A 22464-nucleotide genomic window follows, 5' to 3' on the forward strand; every position below is an offset into this window, starting at 1 on the left:
TCATTGAAATGTATAAAATTCTGAGGGCTGGACAGACTGGATGCAGGGATGATGTTTCATCTGGCTGGGAGTCTAGAACAAGGGGTCACAGTCTCAGGATATGGGGTAGGCCATTTAGGACTGAGATGAGGAGAAACTTTTTCACTCAGAGGGTGGTGAACTTGTGGAATTCTCTACCACAGGAGGCTGTGGAGGCCAAGTCACTGAATATGTTTAAGAAGGAAATAGTTAGATTTCTAGACTGTAAATGAGTCAAGTGGTTTGGGGTGAGAGTGGGAGTATGGCATTGAGAAAGAGGATCAGCCATAACCATATTGAATGGCGGAGCAGGCTCGAAGGGCCGAATGTCCTACTCCTGCTGCTATTTTCTATGTTTCTATGGAAGCTGAAATATCATCCATCAGATGCTTCATCATAGTTGAATCCACCAGTGTGTTAATGAAGTTGGTCACTACTTCCACGCTGGGAAGGATGATCTCTAATGTCTGCGTAAAGCCTTGTTCCAAGTTCGTGTCGACTCTGCCATGCTCCTTGAACATTGAACACAGGCCTTATCAAGCACAAAGTATTTCATTGTGCATCCCCATCTGCCTTCCACTGAATGCTGCCACATCAAAATGCTCATCTGCAACAGAACTTGTGTATAACCTCACCCTTCAGTGAGCTGGCACCTGTGCTACCCTTGCCCCCTGTCCTGGCTCCAGTGCACTCGAGCGTGGTATCTCACCACAGGCGTATCCTGGCTTTAATCCATCCTCTAAGAAACACTCAGTATCAGTGCCGGTATTTGAGCTGCTGTCTGTGAGTATGAATTCAAGTGACAGTGTGTCTTCATCACTCTCTTGTTGGTTTTCCCCCACTACTTGGGCAGGTTGCAGTCCCTGGTTGTCAGAAAGGAAAAAGGCATAATGCTAAGATTGTGCTGAGGGGAGGGAGAAAGAAAGAGATGCATGCTTATACGATCTGCAGTTTGATCCGAAGGGATTATGTGTTGAGGGGAAAGTGGGGTGCAAGGAGAGTTTGGTTTGAGTTTACCAACATTTTCAATGGATTCAACCCCACGGCTGGCCCAGCCTCAGTGATGGTCTTTCTCATAATGGCCAACACTGTTTCCTCTAAGGGAGTTAGGACATGCAGCCATGCCTCTACCCCTCTGGTTAGTTGCTGTTACCTTTGGTTGTGTGCCACTTTCCCCTGTAAGATATCAAAGTGTACCAGTGAGTGTTGTGTAATAGGTTTGGATGATGTGACTGTCAAAGTTGAATAGCTGGCAGTGTATGCAAGCTGTGAGATGTAAGCATGAGACTTGCAACAGTGCTGAGTGTGTAATGGTGAGGTAAAGCACATGCATGTTAACTATGATTCCTAATTGGAGAGATCGTTGGTAGGTGAGTGATAGAGTGTGGTGATTTGAGCAGAGGCTGAGGTTACTAGTGCACTTGGTAGAACATGCCATTTGAAGATGCATTCACTATCCTTGACTACCCACATGAGGCCATTAAACTTTTTGCAGGACTGGACCCAGGTTCTTGAGGCTAAACCTCTGGCATTGACTTCCACAGTTATCTGCTCCCACAGCCTTTCAGCATGTCTGCAGCACCTCTTGCCCCCTTGTGGAGGAGAATACAATGATAGCGATGGACAAAGCCAAAATGGATAAGCACAAAAATCCTGCTTTATTGGATCCTGTTTTAAACTGCCAAAGCTGCTCACTATTCCATGATCATCCTGGGATGCAAAAATAATCCTTGGCTTATTTTCTGTACTGTGAACTGTATTCTTAAATCTGTCTCCTATCTCCTCCACCCTCGCCTCCATTAACAAGTGCGAAGAGTTCATGGGCTTCTTTGTCACTTTGAAACCATCAGTTATGTTTGCTACTTCCATCCCTTCACCTGTCCCACCTGGCCTAACTTTCTCTGAAGCTCCCCTCCTGCTCTAGTCTTGAACTTGCATCATTCTATAGTTTCTCTCCTATCTCCCCTCATGCCCACTCTGAGCTCATCTTGTTCATGAGTCCCACCTCATGCTCTCTCAACTCTATTTTCACTAAGCTGCTGACCACACAATTTCCCTTCCCAGTTTCCATGCTAGCTGATATTGTTAATCGTTCTCTCATTTCAGGTACTCTTCATTTCTCCTTCAAATCTGCCCTTGTCACCCCTCTCCTCAAAAGAACAACTTGACCATCCTTGCAAACTACTGCCCTTCTTCAACCTCCTTTTCCTCACCAAAGTTCTTGAATATGTTACCTCCCAAATCAATGTTCATATGTCCCAGAACTCCATGTTTGAATCCGTGCATTCAAGTTTCCATTCCTGCAATAGTACCGAAATGCCTGTTATCATAGTCGCAAATGACATCCTGTGTGACTACAGCAATGTTAAACCTTCCCAGTTAAGCAATGCCTCAATTTTAAAACTATTATCCTTGTTTTCAAATCCTTCCATGGCCTCGGCCTTCTCAATCTGTCTATAACTTTTGAAACAATGAATCACATTATTGCTGATAAAAAAGACATATCTAAGCTTTTCGACTTGCACTTATCAGGACAGTCACAAGAATACCAATATAAGTGGAAAACAACAATTTATAATGTATTTGAAGAGAGTGTTGATTCATTGGCAAGTGGTGATGCCATGGAAAATGCACAACTAATGGTGACTGACTGTTAACTGTCAAGCAATGTTTGAAATTTAAACCAGGCAGTTTGACACTGATTGGTCAAGGCATTGCGCTGAGGAATGAATCAGCGACTGGCTGTCACTTATTATGTTTAGCTGAAACAGGCGCAATGTATGTATATGTTCTTTCTGTCTGCAAAGAACAGGGTCCTGTGTATTAATATATGTAGCTCCAGCTTCTTGTACATGCAAATGCGCCACACTGTGAGCCTAACTGACAATCTTAAATTGGTTGTCACATTATCCTCCTCCAACACCTCTCTGGAATTATCCAGCTGGGACTGAACTTGCCTGGTTCCAGTCTTATCTAATTATGGCCAGATAATCACCTGTAATGGTTTCTTGTTCCATGCCTGTATCATTACCTCTGATATACCCCAAGGATCTATCCTTCGTTCCTTTCTATTTCTCATCATGTTGCTCCTCGTGATATAATCTGAAAGAACAGCGTTAGTTTTCACTTGTGTGCTGACAACATTCAGCCCTACCTCACTACCATCTCTCTTGACTCCTCCAGTGCCTCTAACTTATCAGACTGCTTGTCTGACATCCTGTATTGGGAAAACAGTAGTTTCCTCCATTTAAATATTGGGAAGACCAAAGCCATTGTCTTTGGTCCCCACTACAAACTCCATTCCCTAGCTACTGAGTCCAACTCTCTCCCTGGCTCCTGTCTGAGGCTGAACAGGTTGTTTGCAAACTTGATGTTATTTTTGACCTCAAGATGAGGTTCCAGCCACATATTTTCACCATCACTAAGAACATCTATTTCTACCTCCATAACATTACCCGACTCTGTCCCACCTCAGCTCGTCTGCTGCTGAAAACCTCATCCATGCCTTTATTACCTCTATACTTGACTATTTCAATGCACTCCTGGCTGGCTACCCACATTCTACACTCCATAAAGTTGAGGCCACCCAAATCTCTGTTGCCTTTGTCCTTACTTATACAAAGCCCCACTTGTAATCTGTTCCCTTTCCTTTACTACTTCTTTCATTCTCATTTACTGGTCCAGATCATCCGGTTCAAATAATGGCGAACTCTGAGATGTTTGCTGTTATTGAGGGCTGCAACAGCATTGGCAGTTTGGGGAAGTCAATTTATACCCAAACCCATAACTTCCGATTCACCAGAAATGGCTTCATGGGAGCCCCAGCTGATGGTCCCATTGGGATTGTCAGCACATAAACTTGGGCTGTTTGTCAGGGATTTTCCTACTGTTTTTACACAGATTTATTAGTGCTGTTCCAAGCAGGTGTACAGTTTGCTTCAGGAGCCCAGCACTTAATCAGTGTCAACGCACTCCAACATCACCCCTCGAGTCTTTTTTTACTCTTTCACTGGGTGTGGGTGACGCTGGATAGGCCAGTATTTATTGCCCATCCTTAAATGCCCTTGAGAAGATGGTGGTGTGTTGCCTTGTGGGACTGCTGCAGTCCATGTGGTGTAGGTATGCCCACAATGCTGTTAGGAAAGGACCCAAAAGCTTACTTTTCTCCAAGTTAAATGTCTAAGATAGTTTTGCAAGATTAGACTGGCCTGGAATACTGGATATTTTATTGATTTACCGGCTACCTGTTGTGAAGAAACAGGGCCATAGCACCCTTAAAATGGTGTGATATAATTTATTTCCCCATTCCCAATGGCAAATGGTCAATACTATCTCCCCAAGGATTTACCATCAGCCAACGAGCTTGTCTATCTGAGTCAGTCAATAGGTTCTTTAAAGATGTAAACCAAGATCCTATGACATATTTGGGATCTCCATTGTCGTTTTAGAAATTAATTGGGTGGAGTGTGCACTTTATTCACACTCTCCCCATTTGCAACTAATGGCTCAGCCATAAAAGGGCAGAGAAGATAAGTTTTAATTTATTTCTGTGGGGTCAGGAAGACCTGAAATGCTCCACAAAAACAATCTGGTCCACTGCTACATTGGGTTAACCCAAGAATGAACTTCTACATCCCGGACCAACCTGGAAGGCAGGCAACTAGATACTTTGGCAGCCCAAGGCCACTGGCTGCCCTGGGAAAGGTCCCATTTTCTGCCTGCAGCTCATGTGCCCTATTTAAAGGACGCTTGCACCTCAGAAGGGACTGGGCCACCACTGACAGTATCATGCAGCAGGCTGCCTGAAAATCTCAGGAGAGAAATGTCTGCTCCACTCTTCTATGGATCAAAACGCATATACCTGAGTTAGGACAAATGTGTATATAAAATACTGTGATACCTGTTTTCCTGTATATATTAAACAGTGAGCTGGCTTAAGTTTCCAACGGTATTGTATGGGTAGGTGGTGCTACAAATGTAATATGATAGATAGCACCCCACTGTTTTTAGTATGTTATGTGACATATCAAACACTATTTGTGCAGACACATCAATAATGCTGGTTCAGCCTGCATGTAGTAGTCATATGATGATATTGTGGAGTAGTCTGGATTTTTGAGACAGTGGCCATGTTCATATAGGTTAAATAAATGGTAAGAGTTTTAGTTTTTAATTATTTTAATTTTTAAATTATGCAAATAATTTGGCCCCAGCTCTCCTGGACAGCATTCTTCCATCTTGACCCCTACTATTCTCAAATGGATTTCCACCATGGACCAATGGGAGGTGTCAGAAGCTCAGTCATCTAGCTACAGGTTGATGCTAGGTGATTATCACCATTAAACTGCCATTGTTCTGCACAGTTCCCTGGTCCCATAGTACAAACCAATTCCATGGGTACCCTGCTTGTCAGGGTCTGCAAATACAGCCTTTATCCATAGGCCATCTGGTCAAATGCACCAAACTAGCTCTGGCCATACTTTTGGCTGATTTTAGAAATTACATTTCTCTCTTTGTGGTTTCAACACATTCTTCCTTCTTCAGATTACCTTCAAGCCTTCCTCTTGCCATTCATCAGGAATTTTGCCATGACCCTCTCCACCAAGCAGCTTTATATGAGATTACTTATCTCCAATTCAGCACTATCTTGAGTTCCATACCAACACTTGCCCTATGTAGCACATCCACTTACTTAGTGATCAGTCCCAATAAACAATATTTTAGAAAGCCCTTTCCTTTCTAGTGTTTCTGCACTTTAACTCATGTTTCCTGTCTCAACTCCTGATGCTTTGGCCACTGTTATCTTTCCCTCCCTCTATCTATCTCCCCTAGTCTCCCTCTTCTTTCCATGGTGGCCAGCTCTCTGTCTCCCTCTCCCTCTGCTTGCACTACTCCACTCCCCTTCTTTTCTACCCTCCCTGATCCCTCCCTCTTCCTTCTGTATGTAGTTGTCTGACCCAGCATGACCTTTGGTTTGTTTGAAACATTGAAAGACAAACAGAGCTAAAAATATTCCCATACGACTTCCTAATATGGAGAGGAATATTGACAGCATATGCTTCAACATCAAATCTGGAACTTTTGGTAAACTGACACATAAATATCTTCATGCTTTCGTCTGGGCCTCGAAAAATTTATGAGTTTTGCTTCCAGTTTCCATCCCTCCATCATTTTCACATGGTCCATCACTGACATTTCCCTTCCTTGACCTCTCTGTCTCAATTTCTGGTGATAGACTATCCACCAATATTCGTTACAAGCCCATTGACTCCCACAGCTACCTCGACTCCAGCTCCTCACACCCCGCTTCCTGTAAGGACTCCATCCCATTCTCTCAGTTCCTTCGCCTCCGTCGCATCTGTTCCGATTATGCCACTTTCCAAAACAGTTCTTCTGACATGTCTTCCTTCTTCCTTAACCAAGGTTTTCCACCCACGGTGGTTGACAGGGCCCTCAATTGTGTCCGGCCCATCTCCCTCGCATCCGCCCTCACACCTTCCTCTCTCTCCCAGAACCATGATAAGGTCCCCCTTGTCCCCACTTATCACCCCACCAGCCTCCGCATTCAAAGGATCATCCTCCACCATTTCTGCCAATTCCAGCATGATGCCACCACCAAACACATCTTCCCTTCAATCCCCCTGTCAGCATTCCGTAGGGATCGTTCCCTCCGGGACACCCTGGTCTACTTCTCCATCACCCCATACACCTCAACCCCCTCCCACGGCACCTTCCCATGCAGCTGCAGAAGGTGCAACACCTGCCCCTTTACTTTCCTCTTCCTCACCATCCAAGGGCCCAAACACTCCTTTCAAGTGAAGCAGCATTTCACTTGCACTTCCCTCAATTTAGTCTATTGCATTCACTGCTCCCAATGCAGTCTCCTCTACATTGGAGAGACCAAACGCAGACTGGGTGACCGCTTTGCGGAACACCTTCAGTCTGTCTGCAAGCATGACCCAGACCTTCCTGTCGCTTGCCATTTCTACACACCACCCTGCTGTCATGCCCACATGTCCGTTCTTGGCCTGCTGCAATGTTCTAGTGAAGTTCAATGCAAACTGGAGGAACAGCACCTCATCTTCCGATTAGGCACTTTACAGCCTTCTGGACTTAACATTGAGTTCAACAACTTCAGATCATGAACTCTCTCCCCCATCCTCACGCCATTTTTGATCCCCTTTTTTCTAATAATTATTATATATTTTTATATATATATATTTTTTCCCCACCTATTTCTATTATTATTTTAAAAATTTATTTCTATCCATTGTTTTATCTCCACCTTTTAGTCTATTTCAATCCCCTCCCCCACCCTACCCCCACTAGGGCCATCTGTCACTTGCTCATCCTGCTTTCTACCCTTAATGTCACCATTAGCACATCCTTTAGCTAAATCACCACCATCAACACCCCTTTGACCTTTTGTTTATGACATCTTTGGCAATCTCTCCTTTGCCTCCACCTATCACTGGCCCTCTATCCAGCTCCACCTGTCCCACCCCCCTTAAACAGGTTATATTTCACCACATTTCTATTTCTCTTTAGTTCTGATGAAGAGTCATACAGACTCGAAACATTAATTCTGTCTTCCTCTCCACAGATGCTGTCAGACCTGCTGAGTTTTTCCAGCAATTTTTGTTTTTGTTTCATATTTCCAGCATCCACAGTATTATGCTTTTATCAAATATCTATACATCGCCAGGCTGGATTCCTGGATACTTAATGATGCTAGGTGTTTTTTTATTCATCCATGGGATGTGAATGTCACTGAGGGAGCTGGTAGCTCAGTTGACTAGAGTGTAGTCCTCAATAATACTGACAGCATAGAGTTTCAATATCTGCATGGACTAAGGTAGCTCCTGGGGCCTGCCTCATCCTCTTACCCAATGTGGTATCATGGCATAGAGATGGTTGGAGAGCCATAATTAGCAACCCTTGGACAATGAGGATGTTCCATCGAGTGTCACTGGCATGGTCAACATTTATTGCCCATCCATAGTTGCCCTTGAGAAGGGCAATTGACTTAAATATATTCCTATATGCATAAGCGAAGCTTCAAATGTTAAAGCGGTGTTAATGTTGTATTTTCTTTTAAAGAAATACACTTAAAAGTATTAAAGATAATGCGATCTAACTCTGTACGTGCATTCGGAAACCAAAGTCCTTAAACAGAGATTGCTAAATTACTATCGTCCAGTCTAGAAATCAACCACTGCAGATGAACGCCACCTGCACCGAGAAATTTGTAGTTCCTTAAACATGATTAAGTATCGAGCACCCAAAATTCAAAGTGTAAAATATGAATCTCACAAAGTACTGCCCCTACAATAATGTAAAGTGGTGGGCTAGTTATACATCAGACTAGGCGGAAGTGTTCTGTTCGGGGGCGGCACCAAGAGCGGTGCGGACACCAAGACTAAACTATAGAACTGACAGAATCAAAGCGAGCAGTATGACGGCTTTTAATACATAGACGGCTCTCTGCTTTCCTCCCAGTTTAAATATCTATAAAAACTCAAGGCCTCTCGCACTAAGTCCTGACTGCAAAATAGGGACAAAGAAAAACAAACACGGGCTTGGATGTGTGTGGACAAGGTGCTGGGAGTTGTCTGATTAAAGTGCTGCGCTTTTCCAAGTATTGCGGTGGATTGCTGCACACTTGGAGCGTTCCCCGGGAGCGGACGGCAGCGGGCTCCGGACTGGCGCGAGGCTTTGTGACGGCAGCGGGCTCCGGACTGGCGCGAGGCTGAGTGACGGCAGTTGGAGTTCGGGTCCGGGCGCAAGCTGCAATGGGGCTCCCCACTTTGGAGTTCACCGATTGTTCCCTGGACAGCCCGGATTTCAGGGATCGACTGAAAGCACATGAAATCGAGCTCGAGCGCACCAACAAGTTCATCAAGGAGCTGATTAAAGACGGCCTTATGCTGATTAACGCGCTGAAAAGTAAGTGGATTAAAAAAAAAATCGCTCGAGTTTGAGACTGTGGGAAAAGTTTGAATGGACGGGAAAGAGCGCTCCTCGTGGCTGTGGCCAACACATCCGTAGAAATTGCCTTCTTGAACCTTTCGAGGCTTGAAGAGTAAATGTTTTCTAGGGATGAAATAAGCAGCTTCTTTAGTCTATTTATAATAAAGTAATGTGACAACGTTTGATGTTTATATGAATAATTGAAAAGGGCAATCATCCAGAGTTACTGTGGATAATAGATAATAGGGAGATAATTGATAAACTAGATCAAATCCAGAGAGGATAAAGCTGGAATTGCATCCAGACATACTGACAGCCGTTAAGCAAGAGATAGCCGGATGACTGGAACGCAACTAATAACAATGTTATTTCTATCTTCAAAGAAAATAGGAAAAATTCCAGAGAACTGTAAACCATTAGCTTAACATCAGAGGCAAGATTTTGCGATTTGTGCTCAAAGATGTAATAGAAATAACATCTAAAAATCGAAAATACTATAAAGAGTAGTCAATACTGATTTTAAAAGGGAAAGTCATGTTTTACCAACTTTATTGAATTGTACTTTATTGAACTGATGAAGAAATAACAGGAAGAATAAACAATGGTAATGTTGTGGATGAAATATACATGGGCTTTCAAAAACTACAACATGGTGGACTCATGATCAGGATTAGAGCACATGGAATTGGAGTAAGTAGAATGGCTAGTGACCTGGCTAAAAACTGAATTACTCCGACTAGTGAAAGATGGGAATTAGTCTTCCACAAGACTTGGTACTAGGATCACTGTTGTTCACTATTTACATAAATGGTTTGGATTCATGAATCAATGTATTATCAAAATTTGTGGTTAACAGCACATGGTGTGTATATTTAATGCTGAGGAAGACTGCGACAAAGTATAAGATGACATTAAAAGACTTGCAGAATGTGTGTGTATATGGCACATGAATTTTTATATAAATAGATAAATGTGAGGTGGTGCATTTGGTTGGAGGAATACATTTTAAGTGGAGTAGAGGCACAAAAGGATCTAAGATGACATACAAATCATTGAAAGTAACAATGCAGGTTAACAAATCTGTAAAAAAAAAGTTCAAAGCACTGCAGTCATTTCTGGAATAAATTTCCAAAACAGTTATGTTAAACTTGGGCAGACCACAGTTAAAATACTGGGCACAATTTTTGAATCCATATTAGATAAAAGACATAGAGGCATTGGGAAGGTGCAAAGAAGAAAATATATATTGTGAAAGAAGAAACATACTTCCTTGGCATCTTTCACAGTTTTGGGGCATTTCTACACTTTTAAAGTGTAGTCAGTGTTACAATGTAGGAGACATAGCAGTCAATTTGTGAACAGCATGAATCCAAACAGCAATGAAATAACTGACCAAATAAATCTGTTTTAGCTGTTGGTTGAGGAATAAATAATGTCCAGTTACAAATAATGCCCTGCTCTTCTTTGAATAGTGCCAAAGGATCTTTTATGCCCATTTGAGAGGGCTGGGTGTTTTGGGGTGGGTGGGGCATTAGTTTAATGTTTCATTTGAAAAATGACACCACCAGCAGTTCATGATTACTGCAATGAAATTTCAGCTGAGATTCAATGTTTGAGTTTCTGCAGTAAGGCTTGAACCTGTGACCTTCTGAATCAGAGGATTGGTGGATGCTTGTATAGGTTGTATATATCATGACAAACTTTTGAAAGATCTTAAATGACTAACAGTTATAAAAAATGTGTTGCATTTACTGCAGAGTGACTGCACTCAGATTTTAATGCAATGTAGGAGATGTACTTGTGCCTTCAGAAGTGTCTAGACCTCCCTGAAGAAATTACCTGCTCTTGTGCCTCTGCAGGGTGTAGTATAAGAGCAGTGATGCAAATGGCTAGAGTTTGTACCTGCCAGCATTATTCTTTTTATTTGGTTGTCTGATTTTCCAGACATTGGACTGTATAAATCTTCTTGACTGCAGGGAAAGAAGGACATGTAGAAGTCAAGTTACAAATTGTGTGAGCTTTTGGATTTGCAATTGATTATGTTTAGTGCTGTGGAATTTGTTCTACAATGTAAAGGGTGTTGATTCTGCTCTGACTTGAAGCAGTTCTCTAAAATAAATGGTGTTAAGTACAACCCTGTGAAGTTATTGGGAATCTTTAGTCTAATAAGCACAAGTGTATGTAAAACATCGCACCTGCTTGCATGATGAAGTTGACTGGCTCCTAGACGTAATGATTTGGTCTTTCTTCCATAACTGGCCCTGATCACCCTTCCCCATTCATGCATAATTCTACAAATTTATTTTGAACTATTGTCAGAATATCAGACAGACAAGTTGTGCAAACATTGGTACTGCAACAAATAATGACTAATTATGTTTTTATAATACTTTTCATGTATTGAGTAACATCTTGAAGCTCTTTATTTGGAAGAGAATAAAAGTAGATGGTTAAAAAAAGAAAGACAGGCACTGATAGCACCTTTCATGAGCTCAGGACATCCCAATGTGCTTTACAGCCAATGAAATGTAGGCACTGTTGTAACGTAGAAAACGTGGCAGCCAATTTGTGCACCACAAGCAGAATTGTGATAATGACCAGTTAATCTATTTTTGTGATGTTGATGAGGGATAAATACTGGCCAGGACACAGTTGGTAGAAGACAGTAAATAGTATTGTACTCGAATTGGAAAGAAGATACTATTGGTGATCCACAAAGATCCGTGCAGAGGTTTTAAATGTTCACTATACTTATTAATGACTTAGACAACATAATAGAAATCCACATATCCAGGTTTGCAGGATAGCTGGGGCATTAGAGGTATTGATAGATTAAGTGAGTGGGCAGAGCTGTGGCAGATGGATAATATGAACTCATTCATTTTGAGCCAAAAAAGGATAGATCTAAGTATTTTTGAAATAGTGGTAAGCTAGGAACAATGGAGGTTCAAAGAGATTTTGGATTTCATGTACATAGATCCCTAAATGTAGTCGTCATGTACGTAAAAAATCAAGAAGTCTAATAGAATGTTAGCCTTTCTATCTAGAGGGCTAGAATATAAATGGGGGAAAGTTTTTTTAATCACATTTATACAAAGCCTTGGTTAGACCACATCCAAATTACTGTGTACAGTTCCGGGCACCACAGCTTGGAAAGGATATATTGGTCTGGTGAAGTGAATGTAACTCCAAGGTTTTATTTATGAAGAATGATTATACAAACTAGGCATGCATTCCCTGAAGGTTAAGGTGTGATTTCATTGAGATTTGAAAGGAACTGTTAGGGTAGATAGAGAAAAAACTTTCTGCTGGAGGTGGAGCCTAGGATAAGGAGACATAACCTTAAAATCAGAGGCATGCCACACAGGACAGCCAGCTGACCACAGGAACTCGCACCATAGGACGCCTCAAACTTAGATACAATGACATTCTAAAAGCCAATCTCAGAGCCTGTAAATTGGGGAAGAGGGTGGTAGAAGTGTGGAATTCTCTCTCTCACAAAAAGCAGCAGATCACTAAATTTAATACATTTGAATTTGAGGTTGGTAGATTTTTGCTAGCCAAGACATAAGAACATGATGCAGGAGTAGATCTTAGGCTCTCAGTCCTGCTCTGCCATTCAATAAAATCATAGCTAATCTTCTACCTCAACTCTACTGTCCCCTATGATCCTCATTTTCCTTGATTCCCTTGGTGTTCAAATATATGTCAATCTTGGCCTTGAATATACTCAACAACTGAACATCTACAGTTATGTGGATAAGAGAATTCCAAAGATTCACAACCTTTTGAGGGAAGAAATTTCTCCTTATCTCAGTGTTAATCGTTGCACTCCCTCCAAGAGACCACAAGTGTACATAGCACTCAAGATATGGTTTCACAAAAGCCCAGTATAAATGTGCCAGGACTTCCTTACTCTTACACTCCAACTTCCTTGAAGTGATTGACTGACTGACTGACTGACTGATTCTCCCATAAATCCGGGTGAGTGTTCAGCAAGGAAACCAGTTGTTCACTGGCTAAGTTGGCGTCGTCTCATATGTGATGTTAAACCCAATCTTGATTTGCAGATCCAGTTGCAGATATTACATATGTAGTCACTGTTGGAGGGATGGGTGATGGCACTGGCTTTGTGGCATGCTCGTTTGACCTGTAGCGACTTGATTCTGTTCTCCTCAAATGTTAAGGTTGCTTGATGTCAGAGACTTCTCCATTTGGATCTATCCAGGTTTGTTTTTTGCCCATTTAGTGGGACCCAATTTACAGGCTCTGAGATTGGCTTTTAGAATGTCATTGTATCCAAGTTTGAGGCGTGCTATGCTGCGGGTTCCTGTGTTCAGCTGGCTGTAGAATACTGCCTTTGGTTTACGGGAATCCTCCATGCGAACCACTTGGCTGATCCAGTGAAGCGGAGTTGGGATGAACATGTTCCCGATACCAGGTATGCGCTTGCAAAATCTTTGTTCTTATGGATTTTGTCCTGCCGTTTGATGCTGTAGATAGATCTTAAGCAACGAAGGTAGAATGCACCTAGTAGTCTTATGTGACACTAGTAGGTTGTCCATGCCTCATAGCCAGAGGGAAGTGATGTAAGAACTACTGCCTAGTAGATTTTGATCTTTGCTTTGACACAAACTCCATCCTCTCTCCAAAGCCTGGTGGTGAGCCTGCTGAATGCTGGGCTTGCATTTTCCAGGCGATGGATGACTTCATCATCCAAAGTGGTGGTGTTGAAGAGGATTCTCACAAGATAGCAAAACTTCTGAACTGAGGTGAGGGATCTGTTGTCGATTGTGTCTATGGGATCTTGGAGTTTGTGGCCAGGTTGGTACAAGATCTGCCTTTTTCAGACTTGTAAGGCCAAAGCGTTCTGAGGGTCGGGCAAAAGCAGTTAGCAAGCAGCTGGATGTCCTCTGGAGTGTGTGCCATGAGAGCATAGTCATCGGCAAACAGGAGCTCATTTAGTAGCTGTTCTGTGATCTGTGTGCCAGCCTCGAGCCTTTGCAGATTGAAGTGGTTGCCAGCTGCCCTGAACTGAATTTGTACTCCTATGTCAAGATCTTTGAGTGCATATGTGAGCATGGCTGAAAAGTAGCTGGCAAATAGAACCAGTCTTGCTTGGTGCTGTTGGTGACAGGAAAGGCATCTGGTAGGCATCGCACTGGCTATCATGCCATCATGAAATGAGCGGATGATCCTGATCATCTTTTCAGGGCAATCTTGTTTGAACAGCACCTTCCAATAGGTCTTCACAGTTTACTGTGTTGAAGGCTTTGGTCAGGTCAGTGAACACCATGTAGAGGTACTTGTTTTTGCTTTTGCTGGACTTTTCTTGAATTTGATTTGTAACAAAGATCATGTTGACTGTTCCTCACCCAGCACAAAAACCACATTGTGTTTGTGGGCACATGGAGTATGTAAAATGAGTGACAATCCTGTTGAGAATAACCCTTGTAAGAATGTTTCCTACTGTGGAGAGAAGTGAAATACCATGATGATTGTTTACAATGGATTTGTTTCCCTTGCGCTTGCACAGGTGAGTTATGGAAGCATCCTTGTAATCTGGGAACACAACGCACAGGTTCCAGATTAAGGAGAAGTGGCAAGTGAGTTTCCTAATCATGTGAGCTCCTCCATAATTGAAAACTTCAGGTTGAATGCCATTGGCTCCTGGAGACTCATCCTCAGACAGTTGTTTTATGGCCTGTTGACTTTGGCTTGAGATGGATCAAGGGCAAGCTTGTCCAGAACGTGATGCTGTGGAAGTCATTCAGTGGTGTCAGGATTCTTGGTTCAGGCGATTGTTAAAGTGCTCTGTCCAACAAGACAGAATCTCATGCCTTTTCGTTAAGAGCTGATTGCTGTCTGCTGAAAGGACATGTGTCGCACTGTCAGTTTTGAGGCCAGAGACAGATTGGAGGCCTTCATTGGAGAGCTTTCAGGTTGTGCTTATCCACAGCTTACTAAAGCTCTGCACCCTTGTTCCCTCACCATTTGTTCGTCTTCTCTCTTAGTTTGGCCTGCAGCATGTGTTTTACTTGATGGTATCTGACTTTTCTTGCTGGTGATTTTTTTGTGAGATATGTAGGATTTGTGAGCATTGTGCACATCATCTAGTAGCTTGGTTATATCTTGGTTGTTCTTATCGAACCAATCTTGGTGCTTCCATTTGACAACTCCAAGGACCTCAGATGCTGTGCTATGAATGACATTCCTTAACTTCCTCCAAGAATTTTCAAGGTCTGTATTATCTTCTGGGATATCAGCAAGCTCTATGGCTATTTTTTTGTTCCAATTCCCATCTCTTGGCTGAGTCTTTAAGGACAGTTAAGTCAAGCTTCCTTTGTGATTTGACACTGTGTCATAGTACTTTATCTTGAATGATATGATACTGTTGACAGGCCGATGATCTGACTAGCAATCAGCACCTCTAAGGTAGCGGATAGAGTGCATGCCCTTGAGAAGTGTGTTTGATGGACAATAATGTAGTCCAACATGTGCCAATATTTAGATCTGGGATGCATCCATGTTGTTTTTAGTTTATTTGCTTGTTGGGAGAGTGTGTTTGTGATGGTGAGGTCAGACCTGCTGCACTCAGAGAGGAGAAGCTAGATGGTGGAGTTTACCAATAACGTGGTGTCCAGTATTCCCCTCCATATATTACAATCTGTACCAACATGGAGGCAACCCGCCTCCACCACCCTCCCAGGCAGTGCATTCCAGACCGTCACCACCCTCTGGATAAAAAAGTTTTTCCTCACATCCCCCCTAAACCTCCTGCCCCTCACCTTGAACTTATGCCCCCTTGTGACTGACCCTTCAACTAAGGGGAACAGCTGCTCCCTATCCACCCTGTCCATGCCCCTCATAATGTTGTACACTTCGGTCAGGTCGCCCCTCAGTCTTCTCTGTTCCAACAAAAACAACTCAAGTCTGTGACCTCTGGACCTAGCCTAAGTTCATAGATATTTTTCCTTTTTTAAAATTCATTGATGTGATGTAGTGTCGCTGCCTAGGCGGTAGTGGTGAGCTGCCTTCTTGAACCGCTGAGTCTATATGGTGTAGGTACACCCACAGTGCTGTTAGGGAGGGAGTTCCAAGATTTTGACCTGGTAACAGTGAAAGAATGGTGATATATTTCCAAGTCAGGATGGTGACTGGCTTGGAGGGGAACTTCCAGGTGGTGATGCTCCCATGTGTGTGCTGCCCTTGTCCTTCTGGATGGTAGCAGTCATGGGTTTGGAAGGTGCTGTCTAAGGAGCCTTGGTGAGTTCCTGCAGTGCATTTGTAGATGGTGCAGTGTGCTGGACACTGTGTTTTGGTGATCGAGGGAGTGAATGTTTGTGGATGTGGTGCAAATCAAGCGGGCTGCTTTGTCCTGGATGGTGTCAAGGTTCTTGAGCGTTGTTGGAGCTGCACTCATCCAGACAAGTGGAGAATATTTCATCACACTCCTGACTTGTGCCTTGTAGATAGTTGACAGGCTTTGGGGAGTCAGGAGGTAATTTGTTCATCACAGAATTCCCAGCTTCTGACCTGTTCTTGTAGCCACAGTATTTATGTGGCTAGTCCAGTTCAGTTTCAGGTCAATGGTAACCCCCAGGATGTTGATAGTAGGGGATTCAGCAATGGTGATGCCACTCAATGTCAAGGGACAATGGTTAGATTCTCTCTCGTTGGAGATGGTCATTGCCTGGCACTTATGTGCTGCAAATGTTACTTGTCACTTGTCAACCCAAACCTGGATATTGTTCAGGCCTTGCTGCATTTGGACATGGACTGCTTCAGTATCTGAAGAGTCATGAATGGTGCTGAACATTGTGCAATCATCAATGAACATCCCCACTTCTGACCTTATGATGGGAGGAAGGTCACTGATAAAGCAGCTGAAGATGGTTGGGCCTCGGACATATCCTGAGGAACTCCTGCAGTGATGTCCTGGAGCTGAAATGATTGACCTCCAACGAACGCAACCACCTGCCTTTGTGCTGGGCCTGACTCCAACCAGCAGAGGGTTTTTCCCCCTGAATCCCATTGACTCCAGTTTTGTTAGGGCTCCTTGGTGCCACACTTAGTCAAATGCTGTCTTGATGTCAAGGGCAGTCACTCTCACCTCACCTCTGGAGTTCAGCTCTTTTTTCCATGTTTTAACCAAAGCTGTAATGAGGTCAGAAGCTGGGTGATCCTGTCTTGATGTCAAGGGCAGTCACTCTCACCTCACCTCTGGAGTTCAGCTCTTTTTTCCATGTTTTAACCAAAGCTGTAATGAGGTCAGAAGCTGGGTGATCCAGACTGACCGTCAGTTAGCAGATTATTGCTAAGCAGTTGCCAGATAGCACTGTTGATGACTCCTTCCATCATTTTACTGATGATGGAAAGTAGACTGACCTGAGTGGTAATTGGCCGGGTTGGATTTATTCTGCTTTTTGTGGACAGGACGTAGCTGTTTCACATAGCCTGGTAGATGTCAGTATTGCAGCTGTACTGGAATAGCTTGGTTAGGGGCGCAGCAAGTTCTGGAGCGCTTCAGTACTATTGCTGGAATATTGTTAGGGCCCATAGCCTTTGCTGTATCCAGTGCCTTCAGATGTTTCTTGATATCATATGGAGTAAATCGAAATTGGTTGAAGGGTGGCATCTGTGATGCCGGGGACCTTTGGAGGAGGCTGATGGATCATCCACTTGGCACTTCTGGCTGAAGATTGCAAATGCTTCAGCCTTATCTTTTGCACTGATGTGCTGGCTTCCTCCATCATTGAGAATGGGGATGCTTGTGTAGCCTCCTCCAGTGAGTTGTTTAATTGTCCACCACCATTCACAACTGGATGTTGCAGGACTACAAAGCTTAGATCTGATCTGTTGGTTGAGAGATCGCTTAGCTCTGTCCATCACTTTCTGCTTATGCTGTTTGGCACACAAGTAGCCCTGTGTTATAGCTTCACCAGGTTGACATCTCATTTTTATGTATGCCTGGTGCAGTTCCTGGCATGCCCTCCCGCACTATTGAACCAGGGTTGATCCCCTGGCTTGGTGGTAATGGCAGGGTGGGGGAATATGCTAGGCCATGAAGTTACAGATTGTGTTCGAGTACAATTTTGCTTCTGCTGATGGCCCACAGTGCCTCATGGTTGCCCAGCCTGAGTTGCTAGATCTGTTCAAAATCTATCCCATTTAGCACAGTGGTAGTGCCACACAACACAATGGAGGGTATCCTCAATGTGAAGATGGGACTTTATCTCCACAAGGACTATGCGGTGGTCATTCCTACCAACATTGTCTTGGACCGATGCATCTGCGGCAGGTAGGTTGGTGAGGATGAGGTCAAGTAGGCTTTTCCCTCTTTTTAGTTCCCTCACCACTTGCTGCAGACCGAGTCCAGCAGCTATGTCCTTTAGGCCTCAGCCAGCTCAGTCTGTAGTGGTGTTACCGAGCCACTCTTGTTGATGGACATTGAAGTCCCCCACCCAGAGTACATTCTGCGCCCCTACCACCCTCAGTGCTTCCTCAGCTGAGGGGGTGGTACGTAGTAATCTGCAGCAGGCTTCCTTGCCCATGTTTGACCTGATACCATAAGATTTCATGGGGTCCAGAGTCGATGTTGCGGACTCGCAGGGCAACCACCTCCCGACTGTATACCACTGTGCCGCCATCTCTGCTGGGCCTGTCCTGCTGGTGGGATAGGATACGCCCAGGAATGGTAACGATGGTGTCTGGGACATTATCTGTAAACTGGGGAGATTAGTCATGTCAAAGATGCAGATGACAGCTCAAAATGACAGCTTTGGTTTTTCCAATATTTTAGTCTATTAAAATTTCAGCTCATTCAGGTCCTAATGTACTAATTATTAGTATGTATTCTTGTATGTAGTGATGGAATGTCACCACTAATTACAGACAGTATTATCAAATTTAAATTATAAATTGCATCTTTAAGATTTGTAAAAATACTAGGTCTAGTATACGTAAAGTAGAAAAGTTGGGGACAATAGTGTTACAGTGGGCAAGCATACTATTCTTTCAACTCTGCAACCTGAGTTTAAATCTTACTTGGACTAAGTGTTCTATTAGTTTGGACAATCTTTGTCCAATTACTAATGAGTATTTAACTACAACAAGTGTCCAAACTATGATTCATGGATCAGATGGGGGCCTCAAAACCTAGCAATTTGTCCCTTGAATAGCAACAATTCGGCCCTTTTTGCATTTCTTATTTGCCTGGTTGTGCTGTTTGAATTTTGTAGGTCTGGAAGTTTGAAGGGAGCAGTTTTTGTGATTTTCTTCTTCAGTTTGATAGGTAAGTTGTAAGTCTGTTCGCATCAGCAATTTGAAATGTCCTGTTTATGCAAGCTTTGGGACACAGGTGTGAACTGAGGTTCTATGGCACACACAGATGTGCACAGAAATATAAAGCTTGGACATCTCTGGTCCGTAGGATGAAAGTGTTCCCAATTTAGGAGAGCCTGCAAGATGGATGATGTGGGAAATGGGAATATCAGAGTGGGATGTATTTTGAGGCTTGGATGGAAACACACTGCTAAGAACTTGGAGCAACATAGAGGGAGCTAGATTTGTTTTATCTGACATTGGCTGCCTGAAGTGATTTTTTCATTTGAGCACAAAATATCAAAATAAGTTTCAAAACTTAATTTCATTGCCTCCTTACTTAAATGATCTAAAAGCATGGAATTAATATTATGGTAATTAATTTTATTTTGAACATTGTTCTGACACTAATCTTTACTATGGTTGCCACAGTTATACCATTTAAGCAGAATAGTGATGGTTTTCATTTTGCATTAAGGCATTTGGTTGATATGGTTCATAATTTTCAGTATAAACAGAATGCGGCGAAGTGTTTACAGATGTCATTGCTGCATAACTTGAATTGATGTGGGAAAGACTCCAAATACTTTGATCGTGGACATGAATCTAGTATCTTTGAGTTTTACTTTAATAAAATTTAAGTGGAAGTAGCAAGAAGTATTCCATTAACTAAATTGAATTTTGGTGAACTTGTCTTTTGATGAGATAATCTGACTTTATAACTGCAAAGTTTCTTCCAAAATTTTATAGGTTAGTGGAATGGTTCCTACAGATTGGAAGGTAGAAAATGTAACCCCATGTTTAAGAAAGAAGGGAGAGAAATCTGGGAACTACATACCTGATAGCCTGACATCAGAAATAGGGAAAATGTTAGAATCTATTATAAAGGATGTGATAACTGGACACTTTGAAAATAATGGTAGGATTGGGCAGAGTCATGGATTTGTGAAAGGGAAATCATGTTTGACAAACCAGTCAGAGTTTTTTTGAGGATGTAACTAGCAGAATAGATAAAGGGGAACCAATGGATGTAGTGTATTTGAATTTTCAGAAGGCTTTTGATAAGGCCCCACACAGGTTAGTAAGCAAAATTAGAGCACATGCGATTGGGTGTAATATACTGGCATGGATTGAGAATTGGGTAACAGAAAGAAAAGAGATCAGGGATAATGGGTAACCCTCAGTTTGGCAGGCTGAGACTAGTGGACTAATGAAAGGATCAGTGTTTGGGCCGCATTGGACCTTAGGTAAGTACAATCTATAACTGATTTGAATGTAGGGACTGAGTGTAATATTTCCAAGTTTGCTAATGACACAAAACTAGGTGGAATTGTGAGTTGTGAGGAGGCTACCAAAGAGGCTTCAAGGGGATTTAGACAGGCTAAATGTTACAGACAGGTAGGGGGTTAATTTAAACAGCCCTGATTTCTTCTCTCGCCACCCAACCGTAAACAGAAAGGTGTTTTGATTTGCTTCCCCCTTTATAAGCGGTGGAGTATTTCCCAGCTCCTCAGTTCTGGTGTGTCCATTGATAACTCCACAGCAAACTCGAGATAGGGTGAACTTAGAGGGTTAGTTTATTTGCACGCACACAAAACACGGGAGAGGTGGTCACTACATAGCCCCTGATGCACTCATATTGTAAAAGAGGGACAGAGAAAGAAATATTTACAGGGAAAAGAGCACAGAGAAAAGAGTTATTGTTTCATGTGTGTCCAGGGCCCAGAATCAAAGTCTAATGAGGTATTCCTTCACAGAGGTCGACAGGCTGAAAACTGAAGCTGGATAATTCACTTTTCCAGTCGAGTTGACTTCCACAATGAGAGAGGCAAGCAGAGATGAATCAGTCTTGTAGGCAATGGTACAGAAGTTCCAGTAGAAACAGCATAGATGGTATTCATCGTAGGCCGAGACCTTTTTCAGTGCTGCTGCTAGGTTGATGGAAATATTGCAGACTGAGGTTTCTTAGTACCACAAGACAAAATTACTGGTTCTAGCAACTAGGGGGTCATGTCACATGACTCCCACCTCTCTACTCTGGCTTTGACAAAGGGTGTGCAATCCTTTGCCTGGATCCCTGAGATTGTTCTTGTTCCAATCATTAAGTGTTGAACGGGAGGTTGTGAGGTCCTTTGTCCTAGCAGACCAATCGGCTCCGGTTGGCCAGGCCTGGCTTATGAAGAGTAGATGGCCTTTGTGTAGTTCCCATTGAATTTGGTCTCTGCAGCCCACAGGGATTTGTTCGGGTCTTATCAGAGATAATGAGGTATAATTTCTGTGAAAATGTGATTTTAGCTAATATTGTTTGAGGGTCACAGACAGACATAGTGTCAGCCATTAAAAAGGGTCTTTGTCCAGTACTTAAAATGTTAGAAATTAGCCGTGAAGATAGCTATATATGTTTCATACAAATATAGAGTTTGAGGTCTTAGTACCGATATAAGTGAGTGGCTCTCTCCTACACGCACGTGCCCTCTCCCGTTAATCTGCCAGCTCCCGTTCCCCCACAATCCCCCTCCTGTTTGCCCGCCCCCTCCCTCTCTCCCTCTCTTGTGTTTCACAAGTGTATTTTTCTTGTTTACCAAAATAATTTTGTGTCATAGGATGTGCATTTTGGCTTTGAAATTTTCCCAGTGGAGCAATGACTGTTACTGTAGGCTGGTTTTCCGAGTTAAATGATATGAGCAACTGGTTAATCAGTTCCCAGAACCTTAAACTGGTTTGACAGCCTCCCTCTGTGCGTTAATGACTCTGTTACTCAATTACTGAATTTTTGTATCATGTCATGCTCTATCCTGAAATTCCAAAATGGGAAACTATTTCCTGTTCAGTTTGGTATCCTAATTAATTCTGTAAATAATAATGTTACATCCAGAGGTGATTTGGTTCATTACATGACATTTCCTCTATCGTGTGTATACATATTTCTTGTTTTATTTTTTGTCAGTCGGTAAGATTTTTATTTTGGTCACTCTAACGTAGCATTTAATCTTTTAACCAGTTGCCTTCAGATGTATTTTTTACAAGTATTTTGTAAAGTTCAATTTAGAAAACCAGCTATAAACTTGATACTGGGATATAAAATATAAAAATACAAAGAAAAAGGCAGGAGTTGTTTCAAACATTACTGTATATTTTAAAATAAATTAATTA

At 42.7% G+C, this 22464-nt stretch overlaps 1 protein-coding gene across 1 annotated transcript in view; it reads left to right on the forward strand.

The window, feature by feature from the left end:
* Positions 1-8379: 8379 nt before the first annotated feature.
* The window catches only part of arhgap42a (Rho GTPase activating protein 42a), a 480518-nt gene continuing 466433 nt past the window's right edge, over positions 8380-22464 (forward strand). Inside the window, exon 1 of the mRNA XM_078545811.1 lies at positions 8380-8964. Coding sequence (XP_078401937.1) covers positions 8811-8964 — 154 coding nt within the window. The 5' untranslated portion in view covers positions 8380-8810. The remainder of the gene's footprint in view (positions 8965-22464) is intronic.

The sequence above is a fragment of the Cetorhinus maximus genome, chromosome 7 (assembly GCF_964194155.1).
Source record: "Cetorhinus maximus chromosome 7, sCetMax3.hap1.1, whole genome shotgun sequence".
NCBI classification, from domain to species: Eukaryota; Metazoa; Chordata; class Chondrichthyes; order Lamniformes; family Cetorhinidae; genus Cetorhinus; species Cetorhinus maximus.